Source organism: Lepisosteus oculatus, chromosome 13 (assembly GCF_040954835.1).
Source record: "Lepisosteus oculatus isolate fLepOcu1 chromosome 13, fLepOcu1.hap2, whole genome shotgun sequence".
Taxonomy (NCBI): domain Eukaryota; kingdom Metazoa; phylum Chordata; class Actinopteri; order Semionotiformes; family Lepisosteidae; genus Lepisosteus; species Lepisosteus oculatus.
Window position 1 is genome coordinate 27,096,488 of NC_090708.1, and position 16,183 is coordinate 27,112,670.

Genomic DNA, 16,183 nt, shown 5'->3' on the forward strand with positions numbered 1-16,183 from the left:
TATCGTCATTCACCTTTATCTGGCAGTGCTCCTTTCACTACACTCCACTTTCCTCTCTGCCTGGTTTCATTCGACCGAATCCTCAGAGATGTTTTTACATGCAGGCCTATCTAACCTGGAACTCTAGACTTTTAACTAGCTGGCCCCTTCTCCGCAGCTCCCTGGCTCTATTCTGGGGTGAGCCTCCTGCTGAAGCACCCTACACTCATGAAGATGCTTCCATTCTTGAGCAGCCAGTTCGTGCTCTTCCAGTGCTGACTCCAGATTGTAAATATGTAAATTGAATCTGCTTTCACTCTGTGTGGACCTAGTGTTCACTCCGGACTGCTCCTATCTGATTCAGCTATCTCACACTCCAGTTCTCAACACTTGTTCCAGGCCAGAGCGGAGGCTGAATCAGACTGCTTCCATATACAGTAGCTACTGATTCAGCTGCTATCCAGGACAGCTCTAGTCCCCACCCTGGACTGGTACTATCCAACCTTGAACTCAGCTGTGCAGCTCCAGAGTTCTCTCCTGACTGCTTCCTGACATTCCATTCACTCCATTGTCCTCCAAACACTGCTTACCATATCTCTTTTTGGAGATATGTCCAGGGCTGCTTTCCAGGGGGCCAGTGAAGCTTTCCCTGTTCCCAGAATTCCATTACCTGGGCCATGTCTGAGAGCTCTGTCTGTGACTGTGCTGTCCAGGGTGCTGTCTAGCAGCCGCACAAGGAACAGAGATCAGAACCCTGGCTTGGACCAGCTTTAAAACATTAGAGTTTCCTGATAAGGAACAACTCCCAAGGCTGACATTCTCCAGCCACACTAATAAATGGTAATCTCTGGCGCCTTACTGTCTGAGAGATTCCAAGGGAGAGTCTCATCCCAGGTGGTTTACAACCCTAAGGTCAGAGAACATTGTTACTCATATTCCACCTCAATCAGCTAATCAGGAACTGGTAGGGCAGGGTAACCCCACGTGGGTCTCGAATGCTTGCGGAACTTTCAACCAGTGAACGACCGTAGTTCCTCCAGATAAAAGAGGCAGAACAGGGTCCAGAAGATGCCCCCTCCAGGACATTCTCAGACTCAGCTCGGACAATCAAGTGACGGCCAGTGTGTCCGAGTGCCAGGACTTAACTTAGTTCTCAGAGTCGAGAACAGAGGTTGCCAACGCGTAACCAAAGGATCCGCCCGAGGTAAGCCCAGCAGCAAGCCTCATGAACCACCTGTACCCCACCACGAACACTCAACTGATCAACGATTGAACTACGGTCAGAACTGTCCACAGCTGAATCTCAGGATTCAAGACTAGCGCTACATCATGAATGAACCGGTCTTCTTCCTGTCTAAAGAGTGTGACTTGCTTGGACCCGCAGTTACTTTTCATGTGTACAAACTCTTGCTAGTTCAGCCAAGACTAACTAGCCGGTCTTCAGAGAGCCCACTGCCAGCGCACCGCAGCAAGAATCTCTCCCTTCTTCTCCCACACCTCACGTCGTACCAGGACTGCCTGGAACCGGGCCAGAGGACACCGATTTGATGCAGCAACAGCCTGTCGCTGTTCCTTTGTGTCCGCGGGTGATCTGAATCCACATAGATTGGATGAGTGTTCAACATTCTGCATTGCAGCTTGAGAATTCAATTGCTACCTCAACCTGAGTTTATATCAATTTAATTCCTATGAGTGACATACTTGTTTGCAAGTATCTAGTGTAGAAGTTGTAATCAAAGCTCATTAATGAAACGGTATAAATGAATTGTATGCTAAATGTATACCTCTCTTGGTTTGTAACTCTTCATGATTGAATATATACCTTTTTTAGTCTGCTAACCCTCACTATAAGATCTGTCATGTTTATATGACCATTTTATATATTAATAAATGTATTCTCGTGTATTAGTATCCGTGTTTGTGCGTTGCTGAGTTATCCCGCAAAGTCGGTTTTCTAATAGCCATCAAAGAATCATTTTGTGATTTACTGCTACAATTAATAATTGTCCCAGTAAATGCACAAAACCCCTACATGTGCCAAAAAATGTTTTTTAAACTTTTATTTAACAATGAAAGAATTTATAAATACAACATATACAAAACTAAGAAAAAAGATTTACAGCTTTCATCTTTCTTTTTTAAAAATATTTTTTATATAATGTACTATTTACATTATGCCAGTGTAGATGGGAGTTTACATTTAGAAATTTTAATCAGCAAAAACACAACAAATGACCAACAATCTAGAGAAAACACTGTTTCACCCTTTCAGAGAAAAAAATCAGGTCTTAATGGGACCACAAACAAAAAATGTTTAGTTGTGTAATGTATGTGGAGAAATGGGTCTCAAATGCAACTCCTGGAACCCTCTTTTGGTATTTTGTTCCACCCAAGTTGTACATAACATAGTCAGTCAAATCATTTCATTAAGTCCATATCAGAATATTCCTACCCACAATTCAGGGTAGCTGTAGCTATAAAGAAGTTAACATTTTGGGTAAAAAACTGAAATAAGAATTACAGTTCCCTTATCAATACAAAAGTATATATACTGATGGAAAAAAGAAACCCAACACCTCCTCCTCCACACTCTGGCCCTCCCCTCTGCATTAAACAGGCTGAAGAGTGACTCAGCCATGAAGAGAACCTGATGCCACTGCTGACAAGTCCATTGCAGCTTACGTCTGGACCAAGCTAGTCAGGTATGACTTCTATGAGGTGTGGGCAGGGGACCACTGACAGGTCGTCCTGCTCTAAGGCCAGGCGCAGGGAGCCTCACTGTCCTGTCACTGATGTGGGAATTGTGTCTGCCAGCAGATTCAGCAACAGTACAAGTGGTAGATCTGAAAAGATCTCTCAGATGGACCAGTCTGATTTGTGTCGGACCTGCTCTGGAGTGGTCACTCGATGGTGACCGGATTTTGGATGGTCATCTGTCCTGCTGGTCTGCTGAAATCTGCTCTGCAGTCAGAACACAGTGGAGCAGCTTACTCCATAGTGTCTGGCAACGCTGACACAAGACATGTCTTCCTGCAGTATGTGAACTGCCCTCTCCCTTGCTTCTGTTGACATTAGAGGCATTTTGGAATGCACAGAAAACTGACTTAGTGTTGCCTATTTCTTGCAGTGACCTTTGAATTAAGGCCTTTTTAGGTGACCTGATCAGGCTTTGTCCCACCTGATCCTCGTTGGGTAAAAGTGCAGCTAATGAGCTTTCGTGTGATTGACAAGTTGCAATGCCTCACTTCAAAAGCTGTACTGCTGGTCAGAGCTTAAAACAAATTGAAAACTTTTTGTGAAAGTACATAAGTTATAACTATAGCATTCTCATTACAGAAAATGTTGCGTTTCTTATTTATATCAGTATATTTGTAAATATGAGAAAAATGGTTCAATTGACTACTCAGGTCAGAAAAAAAACACTGTGCCAGCCAGGAATTGTACAGAAGTGTTAACTGAACCCCTTAAGCAGATTGGGAATTGAAATTCGTGAAAAGAAGGCTCATTTAGTGCTGCTGAGAAAATTATTTCCTCTGTTAGGAAAAATAGTTTGGAGCCTGAAGTATCGCTGAGCTGCTGCCTTGAATTGTTTATTCCTTAAGCTGTAAATCATGGGGTTGACTAAAGAGGTAATGAAGTAACTCAACGCTCCAATGAAGATGCGTCCTTCAGGAGGGATATTTTCCATTCGCAGTCCAATATACACCATGGCAGTGGACAAATACAGGAAGACCACAGTCATGTGTGAAGAGCACATTGAGAAGGCTTTCTTACGGCTCTTCACAGTTTTCATTTTTATCACTGACCACACAATTCTGTAGTAAGACCACGGGATGAACATGAAAGGCACATAGATAGAAATCAGGACAAGAAACATGGAAAAATTGACTTGTACTGAAATCTCACCACATGCTAATGACATTATAGTGGGATAGTCACAGAAACAGTGGAGGACATAATTAGAGCCACAGTATGGCATATTGCTTGCCATTACTATTGACAAAACAGGTGCAAGGAAGCCCAGCAGTCAGACTGAGGATGCCATTGTAATACAGACCCTGGGGCTCATGATGGTGTTGTAATGCAGCGGTTTCAATACAGCAGCATATCTGTCATAAGCCATAATAGCAATAAGGAATGTTTCAGTAGCACCAAGTGAGATTATAAAGTACATCTGTAAAAAACAGCCCGCAAAAGAAATGGTTCTGTCATGTTATAAAAACACTGTAGCGGCGATGCTTGTTAATAAGACAGAATTAAGTGTTGCGGTGCTTTTCCGAATGAGGCCCCATCTCTCTGTTCATCTCTGTGGTGCAGCCACAGAGAAGCTATTCATGCAGGCTGATTTAAAGATGTTTTCTTTTGATAAGGGACAGCTCCCAAAGGGGGATGCACTTAGCTAAGCCTGGCTATCATGATAAATGGTCATCCATTGGCGCCTATCTGTCTAGGGAGTGCCAGATGGACATCTGGACTGCATTCCTAAGTGTCAGGAGTAAGTGACTCATATCTCACCTTGATCAACCAATCAGGGACTGGTAGGGCCGAGTAACCCATGTGGGACTCTGATGCCCATGGAACTTTCAGCCAATGAACGAGCTGAATTTCCTCCAGGTAAAAACAGCCAACACAGAGCTCCAGATTCTGTGGACTATTGTAGACAATTCTAAAGGGAATTCAAAGGAGAATTCCAGGGCAGGACGGCCCAGGAGCAGAAGGCTCCCAAGGGCAGCACATTCTCGCAGCGCGCCTCCTGACCATCCTGAGACTCAGCCCGGACAACCACGGATCGGCCAGTGTGTCCGAGTGCCAGAACTTTCCTCTTTCTAAGAGTCTAGAGCGGAGGTTGCCAGAGAGTAACCAGAGGATCCACCCGAGGTTAGCATCAGCAGCAAGCCTCATGAACAGGTCTGAACTGTGGACAGCTGAATCACTATTCAGAAGTAGCGCTTCATCAGGAACGAACCGGTCTTCTTCCTGACTTGCTGGGACCCACAGTTATCTTTTCTCCTGAGCACAACTTTGCTAGTTAAAGCCAACACTAACTAGCCGGTCAGTGAGCATCAGCAGCGCACCATCACAGCACAGCCTGGCACAGAGCCAGGGAGCCCGCAGGAGATCTGAATCCCCAGAGATTGGATGAGTATTCGACTTCAATGCATTACAGCTTGAGAATTCAATTGTTATCCCAACCAGTTGATATCAATTTAATTCCTAAGAGTTATGTACTTGTATCTAATGTAGAAGTTATAGCCAAGTTCATTTACGAAATGGTCTAAATGAATGATATACTGAACGTATGTTCTCTTGATATATGTAACACTTCGTAACTGACTGAATATATACCTTTTGTATTCTGATAACCCTCTCGATAAGATCTGTTTGGTTTATATGCATATTTTATATATTAATAAATGTATCCTCGTGTATTAGTACCCGTGTGTGTGCGTTGTTTGAGTTATATCGCATGGTTGGATTCTAAGGCCATCAAAATAATCATTTTGTGATTTACGGCTACAATTAATAATTGTCCCCGTAAATGCCCAAACCCTACAGAACTGGTGCCTTCAGAGAGCACACTACAACTGCAAGCATCTTGGGTATGATAGACGTCGTCATCAGTATATCTAAGACAGCCAGGTTCCACAGGAAGAAGTACATGGGTGTGTGGAGCCGGTGGTCCATGGTCACTAACACCAGGATGAGTGCAGTATAGTGCTGCTGCAGGCCTGGCATTCCCACGATGATGAGCTCAGAGTGCAGGGTGACATTGGAACTGTTCATAACTCAGAAGCTCAGAGACTTCGACAGAAGAGTCTGGACAGAGTTACAATAGATACGTATTTTCATTTAGGGTTTCTGTTATTTCTGAGTTAATTTTTTATCAGATGGGACCCTACTAAGATAATTAAAGTTTATCTTTATTAATATTAAGATTATTTCTTATTCTTATCTTCTTATCTGATTTTTCAAATTAATTTATAATAATCTAATCGTATTTCTAATTAATCTTATTTCTGTATAGAACTCAGGAACTTCAATTATTCAATTATCTAGTTTAGTGTGTCTCTGAGCTTTGAATTTTTTCTGCAGCTGTTGACTTAATATTAGTGTTAAATATCCACATAACTGTATTCCGTCTGATACAGAAAAAGTAACATTGATTTTTTGTTTTAAAAAGTACTTATGAGGCAGGTGGCTTTTATCCTAATCAGGAAATTGAAATCAATATGAAAGCAATAACTACAGTTTATAGGGAGGATAATAATTTGAAAATATATCTAGAATCACTAGTCAAGTACTGTATATTATTAAATGTGTATATAACAGACAGAATTTCTCTAGTTAAGTGTTCACACAAATTAGGGGAATACTGGGATACAAAGATATAATTGCTTTAGTTTGCTGTTCACACAAATCTGAAAAAGATGCATAGTTTAAATACAGTAGGAAGGAACTGACAATTTTTACTGTAAATTGCTTGTTACGGATCATACTCTATCAGCAAGTACTGATGTTTCAGATTTGACTGTGCCTGAGGCTCAGATGAGCCAATGAACTGTCCCCTGCACACATCGCTGTGGAGCTATAAATCACTAAAGTTTATATAGAATATCTTTAAATACTGTATATAACATTGATCTTTAAAGACCAGTTTTAGAAATACTAAACTATATTCAATATACACTTAATAAAAATAATAGTAAAGGATAATTCCATATATAAAAATGTAAGTTTTTAAAGAATCTTTTAAAAGTCAGCATTCTCTCTTTTGAAGAAGCAAGACAGACAAACTGGAGGAAGGAATCAGAGTCAGTAAGTACAAAGTCACATACCTGGAGCCTGAATCTTTTCACTGTGCTCTTCCAGCATAGGACACGACTGCTGGTGTTGTACTCTTCCTAGAATCTCAGCTGCTTTTATGGGAATCACCTGGTGATGCGACAGCAATCATAGTGCACCAGAACACACATCACATCCAACCACACATCAGCTATCAGTAGGGAGGAAAGCAGAATAATTAAGCCAATTCATAGATGGGGATTATTATGAAGCCATGATCGGTAAGGGCTAATGGGAAATTTGGCCAGGACACCAGTGTCCACAGAGAGTCAGGACCTCAGTTTTACATCTCATCCAAAGGACAGCACCTGTTTACAGTTTAGTGTCCCTGACACTCTACTAGGGGCATTAGACTAGCCCCCTGCTAGCCTCACTAACACCTCTTCCAGCAGCAACCTTAGTTTTCCCCACGAGGTCTCTCATCCAAGTACTGACCTGGCTCACACCTGCTTAGCTTCAGTGGGTTGCCAGTTGTGAGTTGCAGAGTGATATGGCTGCTGGCGATTAAAGATTAAGATTAAATGGATTCTCATAGAATAATTATAGTACTACAGTATACACTTATTTTTAGACAGACACTTTTGTAGGAGTGAGCTGTTTCAGGTGCTGCTCCAGAGAAGTCACTGATAATAGGCCTTGTCTTTAAGATGTCACCTAAAGGATGGCGCTCAGGAACACTTGCTTAAGAGGAAACATAGTGACAGATTTAAGATTTGAGCTGGGAACTTTCTGAGTACAAGTATTTCTGCTTAAGGTTCACATAGCACTTTTAATAGGAGTTTATCCCTGGTGAAACAGGGGTGGCATCCTGTCCAGTGTGGACAAGAGGTGTGTATGAGTCCTTAAGAAGCTGTAATGTCATTTTTTCTTACAGTAACTGTGACCTTCGATCTATTATTATCTGTTCTTGTACAGTGTCTCCTCAAGTGAATCAAACTCATTCTTATGAAACACAGGAGACTATGTAAGTTCTCTTCACTAATTACGGTTCAAATGTATAGCTCACTTTAAAGCTACTGATTGTGTGTTTGTCACATCTGTGTCTCTTCCCTTGACACTTGGTGTACCTGAGCTCCAATGCTGTATTAGTTGTTCTGATACAAAAAAAAAAACAGACAACGCTGTGACTCTGAGAATTGTACAGAAGTATTAGCTGAATTCCTTTAACAGATTGGGCATTGAAAGTCTTGAAAAAGAGGCCTATTTACTGGTGCTGACAGAATTATTTGCATAATGAGGAAAAATGTCAGCTTGATTTAAATGGTACAGCCTTTTGAGGGATACAGTGGTACAGAACATGCATCATCTGATTTGTATGAGCTATTCCCTTACAACGGTATCCTGGCAGAGCCTCAGCCCTCATAGAACAAGTTGTGACCTGCTTTCAAAAATGGGAAGTAAAATGGTATGATCATAATGTCTCCAAATACATGTATACACAGTAATGTAATTGCAACCCAGAGTAACCACGTCTTTTAAAGAGACATCTTTTATTGTGCTTCTTCATGTTGCTAAGACAAAGTATGACCCATTTAATAATAGAACAAAGACAATGATTACATATTTTAAAATGTGATACTGGTACGTATTCTAAATGTAATATTAAAGTATCAAAGCACATGTTAAGTTGCTGTATTTGAATATTTATTTATTACATAAATACTTTATACTTGAAAGTTTATTATTTTGGGCTATAATCATTATTTTAAAATATATTGTTATAAAGAAACTGCTCTGTTAAATACTTTTACATCAGAGCAAGCTGAGAGAAATTGTATCTTCCTTTGAGAAGAGGTTTCTTGTGTTGTGTTTGATGTGTTTATATTTTATTGTCCATGAATCACTAGAAATTCCCCTCAAAGTCATGTCAGAATCAGCTTTTTTCTAGTTTGTCATTCTCACAAACAAGGCATAATGTTTAATAACTCACCAAGACATTTAATAAAATTTTCCCTTCCTGTTACACATATAACACATTTAAAAATAAGGTAACATGTGCTGTGTCTGGAATGTGTGGAATGACAGGGCTTGAAATTCCACAGATGAACTGACTATGTTATGAGTTCTTGGTAGCAGAGACAATCTGGTCTGAATCTGTTGGCATACAGCAACGGTGGAGGCCTTCCTTTCATCACCTGGAGCTAGGACCAACTCCTGCCTAGCAAAGTAATGACTCTGAGGGAAGGGAAAGGCCTCCTGCCTCAATGCCTTTGCATTGTCCTTTTGTGCTGGGTATCCTGCACCCACTCTCAGACCACCCTGAGCCTGCCCCCCTGCTGCAGGAGGACACAGGCTCAGGCAGCAGGGTCCAACAGTTAGAGATCAGTGACTCATCAGAGTGGTGCCATATGGCACCCTCTTGTTTTCCAGGAACTCTGCATCATCTCTGGCTTCTCAGGGAGGATGTGAGCACACCTGAAGAAGTCTCCACAGCCAAAACATTGTGTTTTCTTTCTTCTTTTTTTCAGCATGGAATAAACCTATTACTTGTGCCTTTGCAGCCTACGCATGCTGACGCAGCTACCCATCTGAACTACTACATCCTTTAAACTATGCTTCCTTTCAAAAGTTTTATGGAAGCTGTTCTTAAGGAAAGAAGTACAGTTAATCAGATTCAGATAGCAGTTTTCTTCATGGTGTAAAGAGGCAAGTTATTTAAAAGTCTTTTCCCTTAACAAGACAGCTTAGCCCCTTTTTTAAAGCACTAGTAATACTGCTGGAAAGGGGCCTCTCTGATAGGCATAATATTCCACTGATGTCACACAGGCTTGTATGTCACAGTCTTGTCCATTCTGAAAGACACTGATGATTGCGTAGCAAGGCTCCTCTTAGTTGAAGTCCTCTCAAAATGTGTACTTTTACACTGACAGTGGGTCAGAGGTCGCTGTTATTCACCCAAAGGATGGCCAAACAGTGAAGAACCTGCATGTGTAAAGGCTGCCTAAACAGATCAGAAAAATAAAGGAATGGGTCAGTGCGGGGTTTCAACAGTCAAAGCAGTCCAATGTACCATAATAAAACACAATCCACAAGTCAAGAAAAAAGTCCAGAACCAGGTAGGTAATCCAGGGAGAATACACAAAACAACTAGGGCAGGGAACACGAAACAAGAAAAAAAACAAAAAACTAACAAGTACAGACCTAAACAAGTGAAGGAATAAAGACAAAGATAAGAATACAAAAATAGGAAAAAATCTGTTAAGTAAAGATCTGGAGCTCAGAACATAGACAAAACTGAGCATTACAAGGCCGAAGAGCAGAGTTTATATAGGCCTGAGGAGGTGAGGTATGGGACCCTAGATACAGGACTAGGCAATCAGGGGTTGGCTAGAGACATCTGCTTGCTCTGTGCCTCTGTTGTACAGCTTTACCAGCACCTGGTTTGTGGTGCCCTCTAGCAACAAGTTGATTGAACTGTAATATCATAGTGGACAGAAGGACTACAGTACATCTGATGTCATCATAACCAAACACCAACTGTGATTTCTTGGTTTAAAAGTTACTGTGCAACCCAGTTTTTGGCTTACTCCTTTTGTGACTGTTTTCCTCTTTCTTCATCTAATGTTGCAATCTGTCATCATATTCAACCATGCAACTGCAGCCATTTCTTCCAAGTCAAGGCTTTTGTTCTGTTCAACACATCAGGCCAAAAGAGAAAGTCAGTGAAGAACAGAAGGTTCTTTCTGCAGGGTGATGTTGTAGTGCAGTAGTTAGCATTCCTGACTCACAAGTGTTGGGACCAAAGGTTACATTCCTGTGGTGCAATCTGCATGGAGATTGTATGCTTTTTTCCCCAAAACTGTGTTATCGTCACCTACAGTATTTCATTGTTAAGTGTACAATAATACAGAATTGTACAATTGAAAACTACAAAAGAAATGCATAGATAATGTGCACATTTTACTTCTTCACATTTGTTAATAATGTGATTACAATAGAAACTGCATAGTGGATTAATTGGGAGAAAGTAATACTAAAGATTCATTATTTCATAAATTTTGTAAAGATTCACAGACACCTACAGTCACATGTAAGAATTTGTACATATTTTAATTGAAATTTATTTGTTCCTTAAAATCGTCAGATGAAAATCTTTAAATTATCAATGATATAAATCTGCAAAAATCAAAAATGGGTTTATGAGTTTCATCACATAAATGACAGTATTTGAACACATTTTTATTGAAGGGATCCTCATAAAAATATGAAAAGACTTTCTTCTGGGTCAAAGAGGAAAGGCACCAGGGAACATTCATGGCAAGAACAGGGTAAAATGTATTAGTGCTGTAGTCTTAACACATGATGAAAATATTGTAGTGGAGTAATCAAAGAAAAGTGGAGAACATATTTAGAGCAGTATGGCAATGTTGCTTCCAGTACTACAGACAAAACTGGCACTGAAAGCCCAGCACCAAGACTGAGGACAACATTGTTTTACAAATCTTGACTAATTGTGTTGTCTGTTGTGAGAACCTATTTTCAATTTGAATATATTTACTTTTTGTTTGTGATGTGTAGTTTTTTTAAAGAAGATTAATGATGAATATTAAAACTAGTGCTACTGGAATTATTATTATTATTGCTGTGTTGATGTGATGAAGGTGATCCACTAAATACTAAAACTTAAAAAGCATTTTACTTGTATGTTTTTTTTGATTACCAAGAGAGAGGTGGTTCTGAGAAAATATTTAGACCACTGAGCTCACCTTAAAAATCACGTTAAGTCTGGCTTCTTCCTAGAGGGAAATCTACCAATAATCCTTTGTCAAGTCCAGGGTTGTAAGATATGCCGCTTTCCCCAACATCTCCAAAACTTCATCACCCGAGCCATTGGATATGAATCAAATCGAGAGACCTCATTCAGTACCAGGATGACAGGGCTGAATCAAGGGCTATTACTTTTCTTGATGATATTTTTTGACAGACTTCCTTTCGTTTTGCTTAATAGATACAATAAAGGAGAAGATTTACAATGTTTTCAGGGGGCATCTTGATGTGATGTTAAATGTGTATGCGATCGGGAATGGGAGAGAAAACAGCAGTGTAACAGTGTAGTTGTGTGGTAGCTTCCTCACTCTATTTCGGTGATAGATTGGGAGAAAGGACTATTCGAGCATATGTCAAACAAGTGAAAGGGCAGTAGCACTAGATGGATGTTTCCTCCTCTGAGGAAAAGTTTTGCAAAGGTTTTAATAGGTTCACGTGGTAAATTTTTCTTTTTGTCTATGGTCCTGGTGATATATTTTATACTTCACCATACCCGTCCTAGGTAGGGGAGAAGGGGTCTTCTATAATGGGTAAACATTGTTAAGAGGCACGTAAATTGAGTTTCGGGAAGATTAGCTGACAGTCAGGACAATTTTGACAGAAGTGCCTGGCGTCAGCATATATCCCCAGAATACCAACATGTGTTGTCTACCTCTAGTTGCCCCCAATTGAAGCGAGTGGGTGAGTTTTTAAATTAGGCAGCGATGTTTTCCAGCACATAAGGAGTCTCTCCTTATTAGGATCTTTCTGGAAAATATCATTTTTAATAATGGAGGAACTTGGTCATTTGTTTGTGTCTCTTGTCTCTGACAGGTATTCCATTGAACTCTACAACCTGGGCCCTGGCATGATATAAGGTGAGGCCCTCCAACTGATTTCAGTGAAAGTCAACAGTTAGAAGTCCTGTCTCATAGGTGTCAAGGAGATCGGAGGCTGTTTCTGCATATCAGGAATTCCTGGTATTTTGAAGAGAAGAGAGTGATGTTGCAGATTTAGAGTTGTTCTGTGTTTGTGTGCCATCACCCTTTCTTACCCATTTCCCAATTACCCTGTCCAGCTAAGGTGATTTTTTTCATATTGGGCTTAAGTCACAACAGTAGTCCTGTTGTGTTTTTCCAGAATTTAATAGTTCTTCTTTTTGTCACTTGAACATCCTCAGTGGACATGCCCGATGATGGTAATATCTGGGAGATATGAGAAAAGTTTATTCCTGGAACAACAGCTGGTTTAATAGTGAAGCTCCTGCCACAGATGGAGTGCACACCAGGATGACATATCTGATCCCCATGTATCCGTGAGACAGAAATTTCCTGATTCAGAAGTATTTGGGAAGGATTCAGTTTATTGGGTGCCCATACAGATTGCCAATTTTAGTGGACTCTCTCTGTTAAGGGACATTCTTTAAACAATAGTAGTTCAGGTGGGTAGCTGCGTCAGCATGCGTAGGCTGCAAAAGAACAAGTATTCTTTAAACGTAACTGCAAAGGAACAAGTATTCTTTAAACTTAAAAGTAAATGAACTTATTCTTTAAACAAGGGGTCCTTGTGTGGTTATCAGGCTGGCAGATGACATTCCATTCCATTCTCTAGCCTCCTTTATCAGAGCACCGTTAAGCATCTTGATTCTCCCTCCTAAACCATTAAGTTGGGGAACACTTACTTTCCCTGAACCATTTAGGGAATGAGATGGTCCATCCTAGGGATTTATTTAGAATACCCCTGGCCTCTTTTATCTCTGCTATACTCTCTTTTGTGTGGAATCCCCATGCTGTAGTTACAATCGCGTGAAAGTGAAATTCACTAAGGTACATGATAACTTTAGTGTAAGAAAACTCTAATTTTAATTTGGGCAAAAGACATAGAGTTACAGTAATTACTTATGAACGGAAAGATTCACGACTATCATGCATTTAACCAAAACACATGATAAATATGAAATATTCCCTTGGGAAGCACAAGTTATAAAAGTTTGATGATGTTCCTATCATTCATTTTCTGTGGGGAAGTAGGCATCCTCCAATCCTTAAGTATTCTTTAGTGTGAGGCATAGTGTAACCTGGTTTTGGAGTTAATTCCGAGTGGAATATTAATATTAATAATAATAATAATAATAATAATAATAATAATAATAATAGTAACATTATTATTATTGTTATTATTATTATTATTATTATTATTATTATTATTATTATTATTATTATTATTATTATTATTATTAATACTTATTATTTGCTTATGTCCATCTGTCCAGAAAGCTCTTTGAACTTGAATAACCTAATTACCAAACATGCTTTTGACCTAATTCCTTTTGCAATAGGTTTTATTTAGCAGTAAAATTGAGAAAAAACAGTTTGCAGTACTATTTTCCTAAAAATGTTCTGACCTTGTTTCAAAATTTCCATTTTTTTTCTGACCGATTTTCTCAATGTATTTTTTTAAGAAAATGACAGGAGAAACTGCTTCTCAAAAACATCACCAACAAGTTCATGAATGAAAGCAGCAGAATGAATAGAATGAATAGAGCTTGGCAGACTGAAGAAAAGCATCTGAAATAAAAAGAAAAGTAGCTGAAAGTAAACAAACAGGCAAAGGATTGAAAGACAGAAAGAAACAAATAGATGACATGAGCTTGTTAGAGAAAGATTTGCAAATAGATTGGCTAATGAAACTGTTGAGCAAAATCAAAATAGACTTCAATGTAATGCTGAAAGTCACGCACAAAAAAGAGCGAATCATGGATCAGTGCAATAAGAAGTATCCATAACAAGAAGTTTATTAAGAGCGGAATAGAGCAGCATAACTGTAGTCCAATGGATACAGTGTGTCAGAACTGCCATTCTCTGAACTTCCTTGCTGTGAGACCATCTGACAGACTATTCAATAGCTGCTGTCATAATGGAAAAGTCATATTACTTCTAACAGCAGACTACATTACGAACCACTGTGTAGGGAAAACCGGTTCAGGGACGCCAAATATGTAATCATAGTGGCTCTCTGAAGGCACCAGTTCTGTAGGGTTTGGGCATTTACTGAGACAATTATTAATTGTAGCAGTAAATCACAAAGTTGATTCTTTTGATGGCTTTAGAGTCCAACCATGCGACATAACTCAAACAACGCGCACACACAGGTACTAATACACGAGGATACATTTATTAATACATAGAATATGCATATAAACCTAACAGATCTTATCGAGAGGGTTGTCAGAATACAAAAGTTATATATTCAATCAGTTACAAAGAGTTACACATCAAGAGGACATACGTTCAGTATATCATTCATTAAGACCGTTTCATAAATGAACTTGGTTATAACTTCTACATTAGATACTCGAAACAAGTACATAACTCTTAGGAATTAAATTGATATCAACTGGTTGGGATAACAATTGAATTCTCGAGCTGTAATGCATTGAAGTTGAATACTCATCCAATCTCTGGGGACTCAGATCTCCTGCGGGCACAAAGAAACAGTTGCAGGCTGTTGCTGTCCAATCCGCGCTCTCTGGCTCCGTGCCAGGCTGTGCTGTGCGGCTTGCAACGGTGCGCTGCTGATGCTCACTGACCGGCTAGTTAGTGTTGGCTTTAACTAGCAAAGTTTGTGCACAGGAGAAAAGATGACTGTGGGTCCCAGCAAGTCAGGAAGAGGACCGGTTCATTCCTGATGAAGAGCTAGTTCTGAATAGTGATTCAGCTGTCCACAGTTCCGACCTGTTCACGAGGCCTGCTGCTGGTTACTCTCTGGCAACCTCCACTCTAGACTCTTAGAACAAAGGAAAGTTCTGTCACTCGGACACACTGGCCGTTCCGTGGTTGTCCGGGCTGAGTCTCAGGATGGTCAGGAGGCACGCTGCGAGAATGTCCTGCCCTTGGGATTCTCCTTTGAATTCCCTTTAGAATTGTTGAATCTGAATCTGAATCTTGTCTGAATCTGAATCTCCCAGGCTCTCTGTGTTGCCTGTTTTTACCTGGAGGAACTTCAGCTCATTGATTGGCTGAAAGTTCCATGGGCATCAGAGTCCCACGTGGGTTACTCGGCCCCACCAGTCCCTGATTGGTTGATCAAGGTGAGATATGAGTCACTTAGTCCTGACACTTAGTAATGCAGTCCAGATGTCCAACTCGCACTCCCTAAACAGATAGGCGCCAATGGGTGACCATTGATCATGATAGCCAGGCTTAGCTAAGTGCATCCCCCTGTGGGAGCTGTCCTTATCAAAAGAAAACATCTTGCATGAATGGTTTCTCTGTGGCTGCACCACAGAGATGAACAGAGAAATGGGGCCTCATTTGGGAAGCTCAGAAACACTTAATTCTGCATTATTATTAAGCCTCGCCGCTACAACTGCCACAATCTCATCAGCTGTTCAGCATTCATGAACAAATCACATTTGAGAGAGATCTCAAAGTTTACCCAAGACCACAAGCCGATCAGAACACTCAGTTTAATTTGAACATTCTCAGTCCCAATTTAGATCCAATGAGATACAATTTGTTTTATCCTCATGGTCAAGCTTGATGGCAGCCAAATATTGAAATCAACATGGTTGGCCATGAAAATGCAAAAAGATCAGTGGAAAGTCGATCAAACT

The 16,183-nt window shown here is 40.2% G+C and overlaps 1 protein-coding gene across 1 annotated transcript; it reads right to left on the minus strand.

Moving 5' to 3' along the window:
* Positions 1 to 1,419: 1,419 nt before the first annotated feature.
* LOC102694962 (putative olfactory receptor 2W6) lies at positions 1,420 to 5,763 on the minus strand. Its single transcript, XM_069197742.1, has 3 exons — positions 5,534 to 5,763; positions 4,013 to 4,184; positions 1,420 to 1,497 (listed from the first exon to the last, which is right to left on the minus strand). Exons 1-3 carry the CDS (start codon positions 5,761 to 5,763, stop codon positions 1,420 to 1,422), a joined length of 480 nt encoding a protein of 159 aa, XP_069053843.1.
* Between the last annotated feature and the right edge of the window lie 10,420 nt (positions 5,764 to 16,183).